This window comes from Tenrec ecaudatus, chromosome 14 (genome assembly GCF_050624435.1).
Source record: "Tenrec ecaudatus isolate mTenEca1 chromosome 14, mTenEca1.hap1, whole genome shotgun sequence".
NCBI classification, from domain to species: Eukaryota; Metazoa; Chordata; class Mammalia; order Afrosoricida; family Tenrecidae; genus Tenrec; species Tenrec ecaudatus.
In genome coordinates, this window is record NC_134543.1 from 74,687,427 (window position 1) to 74,702,808 (window position 15,382).

General features: G+C 42.3%; 2 protein-coding genes across 3 annotated transcripts in view; one reads left to right on the forward strand and one right to left on the reverse strand.

Moving 5' to 3' along the window:
* Positions 1 to 2,101, reverse strand: part of AP4S1 (adaptor related protein complex 4 subunit sigma 1) — a 46,086-nt gene extending 43,985 nt beyond the window's left edge. Inside the window, exon 1 of one of the 2 annotated variants that reach the window (XM_075532068.1) lies at positions 1,850 to 2,101. The gene's annotated coding sequence lies outside the window, so the exon portion shown is untranslated. The other variant, XM_075532069.1, reaches the window with a different exon arrangement.
* The window catches only part of STRN3 (striatin 3), an 86,962-nt gene continuing 72,798 nt past the window's right edge, over positions 1,219 to 15,382 (forward strand). Inside the window, exon 1 of the mRNA XM_075532067.1 lies at positions 1,219 to 1,731. Coding sequence (XP_075388182.1) covers positions 1,450 to 1,731 — 282 coding nt within the window. The 5' untranslated portion in view covers positions 1,219 to 1,449. The remainder of the gene's footprint in view (positions 1,732 to 15,382) is intronic.

Consider the following 15,382-nt stretch of genomic DNA (forward strand, 5'->3'; position numbering starts at 1 on the left):
AATAGCCGAGGCACCTAATTTTAATGCAAAAACTGCAAAAAATTGTGCTGAAAAACTCAGCTTATACACTAGTATAAGTATTTCTAGAGTGAAAATTGTATTGGCTTGTACGGTAGAAGAAAATCTAAAAAATGCAACTGATTTCAGATGCAATTTTCCACAGCATAGCTGTAATTATTGAACTTATTTTTCCTTATTTCATTAGTCAAATACTTTTAAAAAATCATTTTATCGGGGGCACGTATAACTCTTATCACAATCCACACATACATCCACTGTGTCAAGCACGTTATCAAACACTTTTGCCCTATATTTCAATCACTAGTTCATTAAGATGTCCTGGGAAAATAAGTGCATAAAAATACACACTACATGAAAAAACAAACTTTCTTTTTATGTATATATTCACTCAAACAGCCATTAGCAGTCTGGGAAAAACTTATTCTTTAATCTTCTTCCTTTATCCACCATCATCAAGATCTAAAGCCTCCTCCTAAAGAAAACTAAATATTTGTTCCTGCTTTCTCCCCAAACAAACCTCATAAAAGAAAGAACGCAAAGTGGAACAAGTTGCGACAGGCGACCAGAAATGGGACAAAAAAGCTCGAGGCGAAGTCGGGGGAGGGGAGGGGTAAGTGGGGGGGGGCAGGGGATGGGGGAGGGAATACCGGTCACCACATCCGTCAGGACCTGGGCTACGTGCCAAGAGTATGTCCCCCAAACACCGGGAACCGGCTGGAGAGCGACAGGCAGAGAAAGAGGCCCGATCCCCTGGGACTGTCAGAAACACGCATGGAATGCAAAAGAAACGCCACGAATTCGGGACGAGCTGAGGTCGGCCAGCGTGACCAGCCAAGTTAAAGGACAGCTCCGAAGGAGGCCACGTGGCCGAGAACCTTTGGTGGACCACGACCCCAAGAGCTGCCTGCTGGTAGGAAACGGATTATCCCAAAGACAGTAGCCCTCTGAATCCCAAAAGGGAACCCAGCCACCAGGAGAGGCGAGGGGCGGGGCTGGGGGCGGGTCCCAGATCTTTCCCCGCCCACTAACCGCAACCCTCCAAGGGTTCCCAGTGCGCCTGCGCAGGGTGAGGCCGGACTCTATTTGGCTATTTGGCTGGCGACGGCTGCGTCGTTCTTTACCCGGCGTGCAGCGCGGGAGCGGCGGCTCTACGTCGGTTCCCTTCCCAGCCCGGCCCTCTACCCCTCCTGCCACGGCCCCCCCCTTCCCCTAAAGTGAGTGACTGAGACGGGCAGATGGAGGAGGGACTGTAATGGCGGCGGCCGGCAGCTCCTTGCTCTGACCCACGGCAAGCACACTGCAGCGACCCCCTCCCAGCCCCTCTCCCGGCCCGCTCCCGCCCCGCCACCCGCGCGGGGCTCTCCTTCCCGGCCCTTTCCCTCAGCTGTCGGCGTCTAGTTCTGCGCCCCGGCCGGGGCCCCCCACACAATGGACGAGCTCTCTGGAGGTGGCGGTGGCGGTCCGGGGGTGGCAGCACCTCCCCGGCAACAGCAGGGACCCGGGGGGAACATGAACCTTTCGCCGGGAGGGAATGGAGCCGCGGGCGGCGGAGGTCCTCCGGCCGCCGAGGGAGCGGGCCCCGCGGCAGGCCCCGAGCTGTCCCGGCCGCAGCAGTACACTATCCCGGGAATCCTGCACTACATCCAGCACGAGTGGGCTCGCTTCGAGATGGAGCGGGCGCACTGGGAGGTGGAGCGGGCCGAACTGCAGGTACCTCGCTGGGGACGGAGTGCTGGGCGTCTGCGGCGGCGGGCACCTCTCGGCCGGGGGGTGGGGCCGCGGCTTCCACGCCGGAACCCGCGACCGCGGCCGCCCGAGTGGAACCTACCTGTGCGGCTTGGGGGCGACGGTTCTGGTGACGGCTCTTCCTGAGCTCCCCTCCCCCGTTCCCCGCCGAAGCTTGCTCCCCAACTCTCTTCAGCTGCGCGGTGCGGGCTTCCTCGGGGCAGCCATTTTGGCTTTTAGTATGGCGTCTGCGGGGGCTCCTCCGGAGGCGGCCTTCCTGGGCCTCCGGGGCTGGAGCCCCAGGTCCTCCGTGTGCAGAGTCCAGCGTGGCTCCCGGGTTCTGCGGCTGCTCCCGTTTGCCCCACTTGGCGGAGAACCCGAGGAAGAGGACGGGGTGGGCATTTTTACCACCTTTCCCCGGACACCACCCCCCTCCCCACTTGCGATGTGGCTTCAACCCCTCTCCCGACTTGGTAAGATTTTGCCTCTTGACAGCCACGCTTCTCTGGGTCTCCTAGCGGACACAATGGCCTGAGGTTTACCTGTGAACTTTTCATGTCCTACCTGTCAACTTTCAGTGCCTTCCTAACTGGGATGTTGCCCTGTTCACTCGGAGCCTTTTCAGTTCTTCACTAACTCGTCCACGCTTACTATTCTAATTGCATTAAACATTTAAAAATTTTTTCTTAGAGTGCTGTTCACCTGACACCTTCCCCTTCTTAACTCGTAAAGCAACCAAACCAGACTACTTGTACTATAATTATGAAAGGCTGAGATAAGATTTAGTACTAGCTTGAAGCAAAACATAAACTGCTTTCATGCTACTACCTGACCTGAGGGAAGAAAAGTTAAATGCCCTCGTGGCGTGGCCCCGTCAGCCTCCGAATGAACCAGAACAGATGCATTCTTCTTCTTTTTTTCCATTACTCTTAAGGTGAAACTTCGGATGCTGGTAAGGTACCTAACTTTTGATAGTTTAAGGTCTCTGTCTTGGTTTTAAAAGTTGCTGCATTTTTGGGGAAAGGATCACTCCACTTTTTTGAGCTTGTGTGTTTCTGTTAAACCCCTTTCGAGGCAAAATTAGGCTTAGGAGAGAGAAGCATGCATCTAAATAGCGTTGCACCTGTTCCTCAGATTAGGGTATTTTTAGGATGTAAGCCATATTCATTATTATATATGCCATATCTGATGGGCAACTGCTAGGAAGATAGCTTTGAAAGATGGAGGGTTGAATAAGCTTTCAAAGAGTGCCCTCAAATATGAATCTCTTCGATTTGATTTGGAACTTGTAAACTTCCATTTGATTCCACAAAGTGAGTAAACAGCAAATTAAAAGAATTTGTAGTACTTTCGCACTTAATTAGACCTTGGTAAATTAATTCTAGACGGTGCTTGTTAGGTCACTGTTTTTAAGTTGTTCAATGATAAACTGTTGGCCTTTAAAAACAGTAAACTTTTTTTTTAGTTAAAGGCGAAATGATTATATGATCTGAGGAGAAACAGTATTAAAAATAGGACACTTAAAAGGTTTAAGTCAGATTGTTAGCTGTTTCTTTTAACTTGTGTATAGTTCTGCTTTAAAATACTTGTGATTTATCAAACAATATAGAGTTTCCCTATGAGGCCTTGATGGCATCTAGTTTGGTTTTCGTTGATAAGCATGAAAAAGAGGCCTAGTGTCCCCTTTTTGAATTAGGCATCCAGCAACTAATGCGAGTTTTCCAAATTCAAACCCAGATGCCTCTCTTTGGGAGAAAAACGAGGCAGTCTGCTCCCTCTACGTTTGGCAAGTTTGGAAACCCTTTGCGTTGTGTGTCAGAGTGATTGGATGGCAGTGGGTTTGGGTTTGGATTCTTGTATAACTTCCTTGTACATTGTGCTTTGAACACATCTAATTTTCTGTGTGCTTAGAGTGAGGTTAATAAAAGATTTGTGTATTAAATTGTACTTTCAAAAGCATTGAGGCTTCTCTGCTCACTAAATAACTCTTTACTGGTTTCCAATTTAGGGTTTGTAACTTTTGTACTGTTGCATGCAAGTTTGGATGTTAACACTGGAAGTTAGCAATTAATTGCATTAGTCACTCAAGCTCTTTAATGTAAAGTAGCTGGAAAAAAGTCCTGTGTGTAAATTACAGGCGCTTCAGTGTCACACTGGATAAAGCACTTGGCAGCTAACCAAAAGTTGCCAGTGGTTTGACTCTACCAACTGCTCTGTAGGCGAAAGATGTGACCGTCCTGCTAACCTGTAAGTTAGTGATACCTATGCTACCAGCACAAGCCCTTCCAGCTCTCTCAACAGCAAGAGCAAAAACATCCTTTAAGATTTCTGTTGCTTGCATTCTCCAGATTTCTTTCAGTTGACCTGCTGCTATTAATTAGCACTTAAGTTCCCCCCTCTCCCCAACACTTGTTTTTATAAAACCATTCTTTTCTTTTTTTTAACAATTTTATTGGGGGCTCGTACAACTCTTATTATAATCCATACATCAGTTGAATAAGGCATGTAAAACCATTCTTATCTCTATATGTTTTGAAGCTTTACAGTTGTTTTCAGAGATTCTTATTATTTCTTTTGGAATAAATGTATATGATTGTATGCTGTGTAATTCTCTAAAATGTCTTTACTGGATTATTTACTAGGCTTTCAGGTATGCTTTTAGTATATTGAATTTGCTTTAAATGCTTTTGGGTTTGTGAGATGTGTTGGATGAAAAATTATGTGAGGGTTTAAGTTGTCAGTGGATTTTAATTGTAAATAAGTCAATTTCCAAGAAAGAACAGAAGTAAGACATTACATATCAATATTATATGCAGTGTCAGGAACACACTTTTTAAAAAAACTTTTATCTGGGTTTCTTACCTCTCTTACTACATTCCATACATTCCTCCAGAGTGTCAAGCACATTTGTACCCATCATTTTCAAAGCATTTTCTTTTCTCTTCCCTTTCCCACCCAGCCTCCCTCACGAACCCTTGATAAGTTATGGATTACATTTTCCATATAGATAAATACATTGAAAATGCAGTTCAGGAATTTACATTCTAAAATTACTGAATCTCAAGCATAAGAGTGAAGTGTGTACTTAGTGCTCGCACACACTGGTATGAAATTGGTTCTATCATGACAGATGTTACCTAAAGACCCGTAAGGTAATAAGAGTTATTTTGCTTATCACCATTTTTATGGGGAGGGAGAGGATGTAACTCCCTTTTCAGATGGTAGTTGAGAAGAGTGATCTGAAAATGTCTAGTCAGTGCCTTTGCAACAAGCCCTTATAGCTTAGTGGGTGTGAGTGGGGCTGTTAAGTGCAAGGTCAGCAGTTTGAAAACACCAGCCACCATGGGAGAAACAGGCTTTCTACACCTGTAAATAGCAAGTCTCAGAAACTCACAGTAGTTTATAGGGTCACTGAGTTGACTTTGACTCAGTACAGTTTGGTTTTGGTCTGTGTACCTTTGTGCTTATTTAATTCTATCAAATAAAGTTTTTAAGTGCACAAAATTGCATTTTTATGAACTTACAATGAAATCACAACAAAATAAGAAACTGAGCTTTTCATAAAGACTGCCCTGTTATTCTGAGATTTTTCGGCCTCCATACATTTTTGTGAACCTAAAAAATTTTGATTTGATAGCATGTAAGAAGCACAGTCTATCAGCATTCTCATTTCCGTTTTGTTTGCTGTTTCCTCTTTGCCTTCTCATCTTTGCTTTTGGGAAAATGTTGACTGCTTGGAGCATAGTGTTTGTTTTATAAGTCAGTCTATTTGGTTGAAAAATGACCTGCAGAAATAGCTTCAGTTCTATTTTCTTAGGTCTCAGGAGCTCCTCTACTGTCTGTTACCTGATGTGGCTCTTTCTATATACATAATGTCCATCCGTATCTACTGTCGTAACCATGTACATTCTTGGTTGTATTTTTACTATTTTTGCAAGTGCCATGCATTATAACATTTAACAAAATTGCCCCTATTTCTCATGGATTTTTTAGTGTCTATTACCTTGTTCAAGTTTTGTTGACTATCCATATTTGCGCTTGTCTTTCCCATCATCAGAAGTAACCAGTGTCTCCTATTTAGAAATCAATTCCTTTACCTCCTTCCAGGGTAAACATCAAAGAGTGTTGCTTTCTGTGTGTAAATTTATTTTTGACTTTTTATAATAGTGGGATCACATAATTGTCTTTTTGGTGATTGATTTATTTTACTGAACATATTTCCAGATTCACCTACATTATGTTTTCTAGTTGCGTCACGTTTTGTTGACTTCCTTTATAGTTGTGTAGTATTCCGTTGTGTATATGTGCCAAAGTTTGCTTCTTAGCCACTGACAGTCGATGAAGGCTTGGGTGCTTCCATCTTTCTGCCATTGCAGATAATGCTGCAGTGAACATAGGTTTGCGTGTGTTTTGCCACCATTCTTTCTCTAGGGTGTACATTACCTAGGAGTGGTATTGGAAACACCATGGCTTGGTTCTGGCACACATTAATCTTCAAAGTGACATCTTTTCACTTAAAACCTATTTTTCCGCTCCAAAACCATTTTATTGGGAGCTAATAACAGATAATGTCATTCCGTAATTCAGTCACATCAAGTGGTCTTGTACAACTGCTACCACAGTTTCAAAACATTCTCTTCCTTCTTGAACTCCTTGATATCATCAGCTCCCTTTACCCCTCCCCACCTTTAAAGCTTTTAAAGCAGTCTTATATAACCGAGTTGCGCAGTGCAATGCATTTCTAGTAATAATTTGTAGAAATTGTATAAAGTTATAAAGTACAGAGAAAGTTTACTCATCTCTTAATTTCCCAGGACTGACTTCTCTTTCACAGTTATTGTTGATGTGAGGTGCCAGCCAGTCGGTTCTGGCTTGGAGCGACCCTGTGTGCAATAGAATGAAACACTGCCTGGCCCCTGTGTCATCTTGTCAGTTGTTCTTTCGTTTGAGCCTGTTGTTGCAGGCACTGTGTCAGTCCATCTATTGAAAGCCTTCTTTTTCACTGCCCTTCTACTTTACCAAGCATGATGGTATCCTTCTCCAAGGACTAGTCTTCTGACAGCATGTCCAAAATATGTGAGATGAAGTCTTGTCATCCTTGCCTCTAAAAGCATTATGGCCTTACTTATAAGACAGATTTGTTTGTCCTTTTGTGAGTCTATGGTTCTTTAAATATTCTTCATTATAATTCAAATGCATTGCTTCTATTATCTGATTCATTCATTCAGTCATATTAAGACTTATACAATTATCACCACAATCAATTTTAGAACATTTTCTTCTCGTACTCGATATTAGCACTCCATTTCCCCGTCTTCCCTTGCCATGCCTCCATAGCCAATTATCAATCCAGTTACTGCCTCTATAAATATACCTATCGTGGATTCATACACAGAAATTAATGCAAAGCACAAATAAACACATATATGCCTAGACAAACAAAAAACCTGTATCAAAAAGAAAACCACATTATAAACTGAAACAACTTTAAAATATGTCAAAAGCGAGATTGAATGATAAGCTATTTTTTACATTATAACCCAACTACATTTGTGTAATTGACTTTACAATGCTCTTCCTGGTAGCAGGGCTGTGTACATCTCTCAACTAGGGACATTCTCCGGCACTCACTGGGGAGTAGCCCTGCAAACAGATTTTGGGCTTCCGCTGCCACCCAGATCCTTCTATAAACCAGGTGTTCACAACATAAGCTCTGATACCATTCCTTTCGTTGGATTTGGATTTTTTAATATTTACAATCCTTGGATCACACAGGCTGCTGTGTGGACTTAGTTGATCTTCACTTAGGTAGGTGGCTGCTTGTTTTAAGAGAAGCCTTTAAGACCCCAGAGCTATTCTGTCAGGGGAAGCCAGCCCCTAACACATCATTACGGGTCCGGTAGGCGCAATTGTACAGCGATAATAAGTAAAGATCATAGTAAAGTTGTGGAGAGCATGAGAGATAGAAATATTGAAATAAATGGGAGTCAGTCACAATTCATGGTAGCAATGCTCACCTCTGCCCCACTGGATGGATGGTCCACGTGGAGGGAGAGAGCTTAATGGTAGCCCTGGTGCCTTTTATATTCTCTGGGGACGTGCAAGCCCCCTAATTACAGGTGAGGACATACGTCACTGGAAGGGGCTGTCCTATAGGTAATACAGTAATGAGAGGGGGGTGGCCTAGGGATATGCACGCAATAGGAAGGGGAGGGATTGGGGTTATACATGTGACAAGATGGGCGGACCCTAGCTTCAAGATGGCGACCTAACCTTGATCATCCTTGGACGGGTTTGACCTGAGGGGTCTCCTACAAGGAAATAGACAACAACTATCCTTATCAGAAGGGAGTGGGCCCTATTTGTTGTGGGATAAACAGTGGTAACTACTTGCTCTAGATGGCTGATAGCTCTCAGGGAGAATAACCCCTGACCTGCTTCTGATGACCTCCAAGTATAGTCATTCCCAAGCAGCTGTCTGGCATATATTTGGGGGAGACAGCTTGGGAGAAATCCTGTATCCCACAATTCCCCCTTTTGTTTTTTTATTATTATTTTTTTTCTTTTTTTTCCCCCTTTTGTTTTATACATAAAATTCAAAAGAGCCACAGTGGCTACATGGTTATTTTCTATACATTAAAAGCTGTCAAGGCAAAACTTCATGATCCAATTAATACAGCCAAAAATTCAGGCTTAATAGAAACATTTTGAATCCAGACGCTGGGGAAAAAGTCCCCTATGCCCATCTGCTATTGGAAGAAGGCATGAGAGATTGGATACCGCAGCGGGAAGAAATCGAGCCAAATAGGAATGTCTGCTTCTATAGTCAAAGCCGCCGGCCACACAGCAACCAGCCATGTGCTTGTAAGAGACAACCTTAGAACAGCACCATATAGGAAGGTAAATTGAGGAATAATGCCATGAGAATGTGATTAGGACTTACCTACAACTCACAAGGGTAGGGGTCTCCCCCTGACCACTAGAAACCTAGCCTTCCAGGCTCCTTTGCGAGACAATGAAGGATTCGCCCTTAAACACTCTCTTCCCGCTCTCTGCTCCTCATGGTGTTTGCCTTATGCACGAACTTCAAAAGTGCCATAGAGGCCGTATGACTCTTCTTCATATGCCTTTGCTTTCTATAGAAGCAACACGTGATAGCCAGGACGAAAATTGTGATAATGAGCAGCACTGTTAGGCTGGAACCCAGGCTATGAGAAATACTTTGAACCCAAGCACGAGGGTCCAATCCTTCCATGCCCTTCACCAATTGCTTAATTATATCATAGCCAGGAGATGCCTCAAGCCTCTCTTTGAATGTATAGAAAATATCCTTATTAACTTCTGAACAGCTAAAGAAATGTTCCCCTTAAATCCTTGCAAATGTTTCCTGATCAAATCCCAATCGTGCAATGAAACATTATATAGGTAAGGAGTTACAGAAATCAGTTACATTCCAATCACATTGTAACATTAACAAGTCCAAAATCTTGATCTTCTAGCAAAAGTCTGCAGTAATAGTCCAGTCATGGTATAAAATGTTCAGTTATGATAGAGTCCCAAAGTCTCTTAGACAGCATCAGCAACGGAATATCTCAGCGGTCAGCAATCGCCATTCTCAGGAATCTGCGAGGTCTCCTTGACATTTTGAATAACTTCAGTAACAGGACAGGATCTGGTCGCACATCAGCTTCCCTGCTTTCTTCTGGGCCTTGCTGGCTGAAGAGAAATCCACCTATCTCCTTTGCTGTGAAAATATAAACAAATAGCCCCTCTCTTCGGGGTGTCATTAACCTGAAAAGGGAATTATGATTAACATTGGGTGGCTTCTCCAATCTCTTCCTTGTCCATCTTTCTCCAAACGTGGTTGCGCCCTTCTAAGGAGAGTCCATCAGTTTTATTCTGTAAAAATATAAATGCATAGTCCTTTCTCCAGGAGAATGGCCCTGGATCCCAAACGCAGTTTCCATCATCTTCGGATTTCTTCGGAACAATTTTCTCTGTAGAATTGAAAACGTGTTTATCTTCCCTAACTTTATTACAAGCTTTTAGTAAGGAGAAAATTTTTTTCGTTAAATTGACTAAGTAGACTTTGTCACACATAAGATTCCTCTTCTTGCCCTTCTGTTTTAACAATTCAGATTTCAAAGCATTGCTAGCAATCTCAGTTAACTTGCTAGGTCTTGACTCAGTATAAGGGCTAGTTAGATAGCCTTCATTGTTATGTAAACTTTCGCTCTCAGCTCTCAGAGAATTAAGAGAGTTGACTATTTGAGAGAAATTCTTACCATACTTTGAAAGACTGAAAAAATTCTTAATAAATTTGTTCATCTGTTCTTTAAGTAACTTAACAAACAGACATTTTTTCTCCAAGCTTACTGATAAGGTTACAGATTCAATAAAGCCGCTTTGCCCTTCAGGCTTCTTACACTGGATGATTTTACAATCTTGCAATCCTCTCTTGGTTAACTTCACTCATTCCTACCAAGCTGGAATTAGGGGAAGTTAATGGGAGGGTCTTAGTCCCTCCTGAATGCCCTAAAGAAATGACCCTACATCCAAAGTTTAAAAACCTTTTCCCTTCAACTTCTAATTCCAGGTGGGGGCGCTGGTGTTTCCCCACAACAGCATTCCAAAAGACCCCTTGATTTAAAGGGTAGTCAGACTTCTCAAGTACTCTTTCCTAATAGATATAGATTTTTACTCTAGGAAAGCAAGGAAGCAAAAATTGGCTTAAGCGATCTTGTTTTACAAACCATGATATATCAGAATTCATCACTGCCTTAACTTTTTCATAATCTCGTTCAATAATTGCAGCAACGATCAGAACACCTTGAGAATTTACATTAGACTTTCCTAATAAACATCCTATAGTTCTAGGTAGCAAATCCCAACCACCACTCTTAATAATTTCTGATTCAATCATAGCTTTTGACTTTACTTCACAACTCTGATCAACTCCAGTAGCAACTTTAATTTCTTGAGTACTTAGGTTAAAACTTCCTGATAACAACTGTATTACTCTTTCAATAAGAGGCTCCTGTTCTTTAGCATCAGCAAACTGCTGTGAGGGCTTCTGAGCCATCTCTTGGTTACTCAAACCAACTGCAGCGAGAACAGAGGCTGGGCTTTTGCCTGTTTGGCTAGGTCTGGTCTCCTGCCGTGAGGCTGCGAGATAACTGCGATTTCTGCCTTTCAAAGATTTTCTCGCTGGGTTAGGCAGAGACCTTGCCTTCTGAGCTTTGTCAGGCGAGACTTGGATCAAGCTCCTTTCTCTATTTTCCCTTAGGGAAGCCTTTGCTGATGGCAACCCTTCACTGTTGAATTTTGAATTATGACATTGACTCACCCAATGAGTTCCCTTCCTACAGCGGGGGCAGAGTTCAGATTCTTTTAAACCGGAATTAGGTGGCCCTGGCCCATGCTCTGGCGCAGGCCGCAGTTTGCTTTTCACGGCCAGGCTGATCGGCCTGTGCTGTCTGGATTCTTTTTTAAGATGACTTGTCTTTCTGCAACTAAAGCACTCTCTTCTAGGTCTGATATAATTTGCCAAGGCCGCTGCCATGAGGTTGGCCTTGTGTTCCTCTGCCTCTACATTCCTGCATATCCTAAGATAATCCAGCAACGTGCCCTGTTCCCTGTAGGGGCGCAAGGCATTTTTACAGTGCTTATTAGAGAAATCATAAGATAGCTTATGCACTAGGTCTCTTACTGCCTGCACATTCTTCACACATTTGGAAATAGCATCTCCCAGTCGGGACACAAAGTCAGCATAAGGCTCATCATTCCTCTGTCTTATAACCGTGTAACTCGGCTTTCTCTCTTCTGATGGAATTATCTTTTCCCAGCCACCATCAGCTTTCTTCACATTTGCTTATTCACCTGCTTTGTCTTCAATTGTTGTGCATCATAGAATGCCAATTTAATAGAAGAAAATATTCTTGCATTAAGGAAGTACCTGAGTGGAGGCCCAATGTCCTTCTGCTACCTTGATACTAAACCTATAAATATAGACACATAGATCTATTGAGAGAATCTGTTTACTCTTCAGATCAGTGTTCCTCACTAAGAGCACTGCAGGAGTCTAGGTGAAACCATTTTTGATGTGTTTGTACAGATTGTACATTGTTGAACAGTCAGCCACACTGAGGGCGAGAGACCACTAAATGTCAGTACATACCCTGTAGTTATTGGACTAAACAGAAATGTCCCCAGGTATTTCCAGATGACCTCTGTGGGACTCCTGGAGAAGTGCTGCTACAGCTCTTGGGTGGTGGACTTCCTGACCTGTTTTAAAATGTCTTTTCTTTTTTCTCTCTTTGTTATCTGTTTCCTGAGGTACTTTCTTCTGTCTTCTCAATCCTCCTAAATTTGTCAAAATGTTTTCTTGAGTTAAAAAAAGTGTTCTTAACTGTTGGGATTTTCTAAACAGAATTTTTCTTTCCCTAAATTTTTTTCCCCTCAAGTTTCTCTGTTGATGTGTTTCTATTTTTAGGCTTTCTTCAAATAACATTGGTACCTTTGGCTGTATGTTAACAGTTACAAATGAGGGACTAAAGGTTGGATGGAACTATGAGCACAGATGGGCCACTTCAACTGGGGGGTTTCTCAGATCATCCTCCTTTTACTGTATTTTAAATGGTGTACCTGGGCGATATAATCAATCAGGAGCCCTGATGGCCTTATGAGTTAGGGATCGGGCTACTAACCACAAGGTTGGTGGTTCACACCAGCTCCTGTGTAGGAGAAAGATGAGGCTGTCTGCTCTTGTAACAACTCTTGGAACCCAACTATAGGGTCTTTGTAAATTGGATTAACTTGATGACAGTGGGTTTAAGTGTGCCAAACCATTAGTTAAAGTTTCACAGTTTCTTTGACTCATCGATTCTGTTGGTTTCTCACATTTTTCTTTTTGGGTTCAATTTTTAAATTCCCAAAATTGTTTTAAATAGGCTCTTTTTCGTGGATAGTAGCGAGTGGTAACTTTTGAGTCTTTGTCTGAAAATATTATCCTCATTCCTGGATCCTTATTTACCTGATGGAGTATTTAAAAATTTCTCTTTTTTTAATTTCTTTTTTAAGACCTGAAAATAATTCATTAAATTCGGCTTCTATGGTGGTTGTTCAGAAATTTGGTGACAGTGGAGGTTTTTCATTATTTATAAAACTTTTCATAAATTTTTATACTTCTTGATTTTAGAATTCTTGTCTTTGAACAGTTCTGAGAATTCTTTGCTTCACTAGTATTAGATTTCATTACTAGAAACCCTCTTCCCTCCCCCCCCCCAACAGACTTACCTGATAGGGTCTTATTCTTTTCTCAGATTTTAAATTTCTGCTTTTACATCTTTAATCATTTTCTTTATTACTCCTTTTCTATGGAAATCTCTGAACAAGTTAGCTATATGAGTATAATAAGTCAAACAGTATTGTTACTAGAGTTTCAGTTATATATGTGTGAGTTTTATTATAAACATGTACTTCAATATATACACAGACAAGTTTTCTCAGCAGTACCCCTCTCTTGGCTTCATTATAAGGAATCTTACTAAGCGAATCTGGTTAGGCCAGTTTAAGGCAGAAAGGCAGCTCAGAAGGTGATGGTGGCTTTTAGGCGGAATTCCAATGGCATGATTTTAATGAAGGACAGGATTGTCAAGGGGGCTTGTTATGAAATTTTCGGAAAATGGAAAGTTACACTGCTGAGAAAACGACCCGGAAGGTTCTGAAGCTTCCCATTGTGATAATGCACCTGTTCATTCTTTGAAAGACTGCAGGGACTGTCTAACGTTGCTTTCATTGGGAAAACTTCTATCTACCTTCCACTTCAGACAGGGATCCCAAATGTGCTCTTCTTCTGATGGTCCTAGGCTTTTTCTCTCTTTCAGAGATAAATCGCTTTAGAAAAAGGGCATTGAGAGAGGTGTGGTTTTTGTCTTTAAGCATATCAGACGCCTAAGGAAATAGGTTCACACACTCTACTAAGGTAACTAAAAACAAAACAAAAAAACGCACTGCCCTCAAGTCAGTGCCAATTTAGAGCAACCCTTAAGGACAGGGTAGAACTGCCTTTGTGAGTTTCTAAGAGTGTAGAGAGCCCTGTCTTGCTACCTCGGAGTGACGGGTGGTTTTGAACTACTGACCTTGTGGATCACAGCTCCACATGTCACCACTATGCCTCCTAAGGTCAAGACTTAATTCTCACCTTAATCCTGGCTATTAACATGGCAGAGAACTCTGTAAAATGGAATTATAGCCAAAGGCATATATAACTGTAACATAAGCAATTACGGCTAGACGGGCCATGTTAATTGACTTCATTTTACAGCTATATTAAGGCAACAGTGCTCAATCAGACAGCAGCGTTTGAATCTGATTTAGACATTAATTTCAACATAAGCTTTCAAAGTGGAGACCCTGTCTCCTTCCCCACTGTCTCAGCAGATGTCGTTACCTTCTACTAAACAGAGGATGGGGCCTTTTTAATATTCTGTCATCAGATCTACAGATTATTCATGTGCACACTCATGTCTTTTGCCACTTTTAAAATGAGAATTTCTTTAAGACTTACGCTCTACCTCTTGTTGATTTATTGACTGTTCATTGAGCATTTAATGTGTACATGCCCTGGGGAGGGAATACAGCTGTGGAATAAAAGGATGTAACTTAACCTCATGAATTTTACAAAATCGAGCGAGTAGAGAAAGTAAAGTTTATCATCAATATCATAGATATCCATGATCATAGATCAGCAATAAACAATATAGAGGAAAAGCCAGGAGGGGCGATCAGAAAAGGGGTTATGTGCGAAAACTTATTATTTTAACAAAGCTCTTAGGGAACCTGCTCATTGCTAAAAAGCCGAAAGAACTAAGCTACACAAGCATTCAGATTGTTTCATGCAGAAAGAACAGCTTGCAGACCTCAGAATAAGAATATGCTTCAGGAATTCAAGTAAGTCAGGGTCTTTGAAGTAGACGAATGAAGGAGATTGACTCTCCCTCGCTCACCCTGAACGTGCAGCAATTCACTTCACAGGAAGAGAGAGTCATTGCTGCATGTTCAGGGTGAGGGAGAGTTCCAAATGGCAGTTTAGTCATTCACAGCCATCAAGTACGTTCTTACTCATAGTGAGCCTGTGGACAAGAGGGTAGCACCTGTTTGTTCCTGAGTCTGTAAGTCTCTGGAAGCACAATGCCGCCTCTTTCTCCCATGGAACCTGCTGGTGGTTCTGAACTGCTGACCTTGCAGTCCGCAGCCAGGCAGCAGCCCAACAAGTAATCGACACCACCATGACTACTTCCAATTTAGTTACTTGCCACTAAATGGTTACTTGATCTCTTTGAGGGATGTTGTGTGGAGGCAAGAATCTGCTATTATTATTACTGGCCAGTTCAAGTTTGTCAACAGCACCAGCTAGATCTGGTGGTTTTGAACTGCTGACCTTGGGGTTAGCAGTCCACAATGGAAACACTATGTTACCAGGGTTCCTTTTTAAATAGTCATCTTTCAATAAATGAACAACTGAGTTACATAAAAAATACAGGGTTTTTCAAAGGTGTGTGGGAAAATTCCATTTCTCTACAAACTTTTTAAAGCCTGCTTTTGTATACTTAACCTGTTATCTGTATTTAACTGT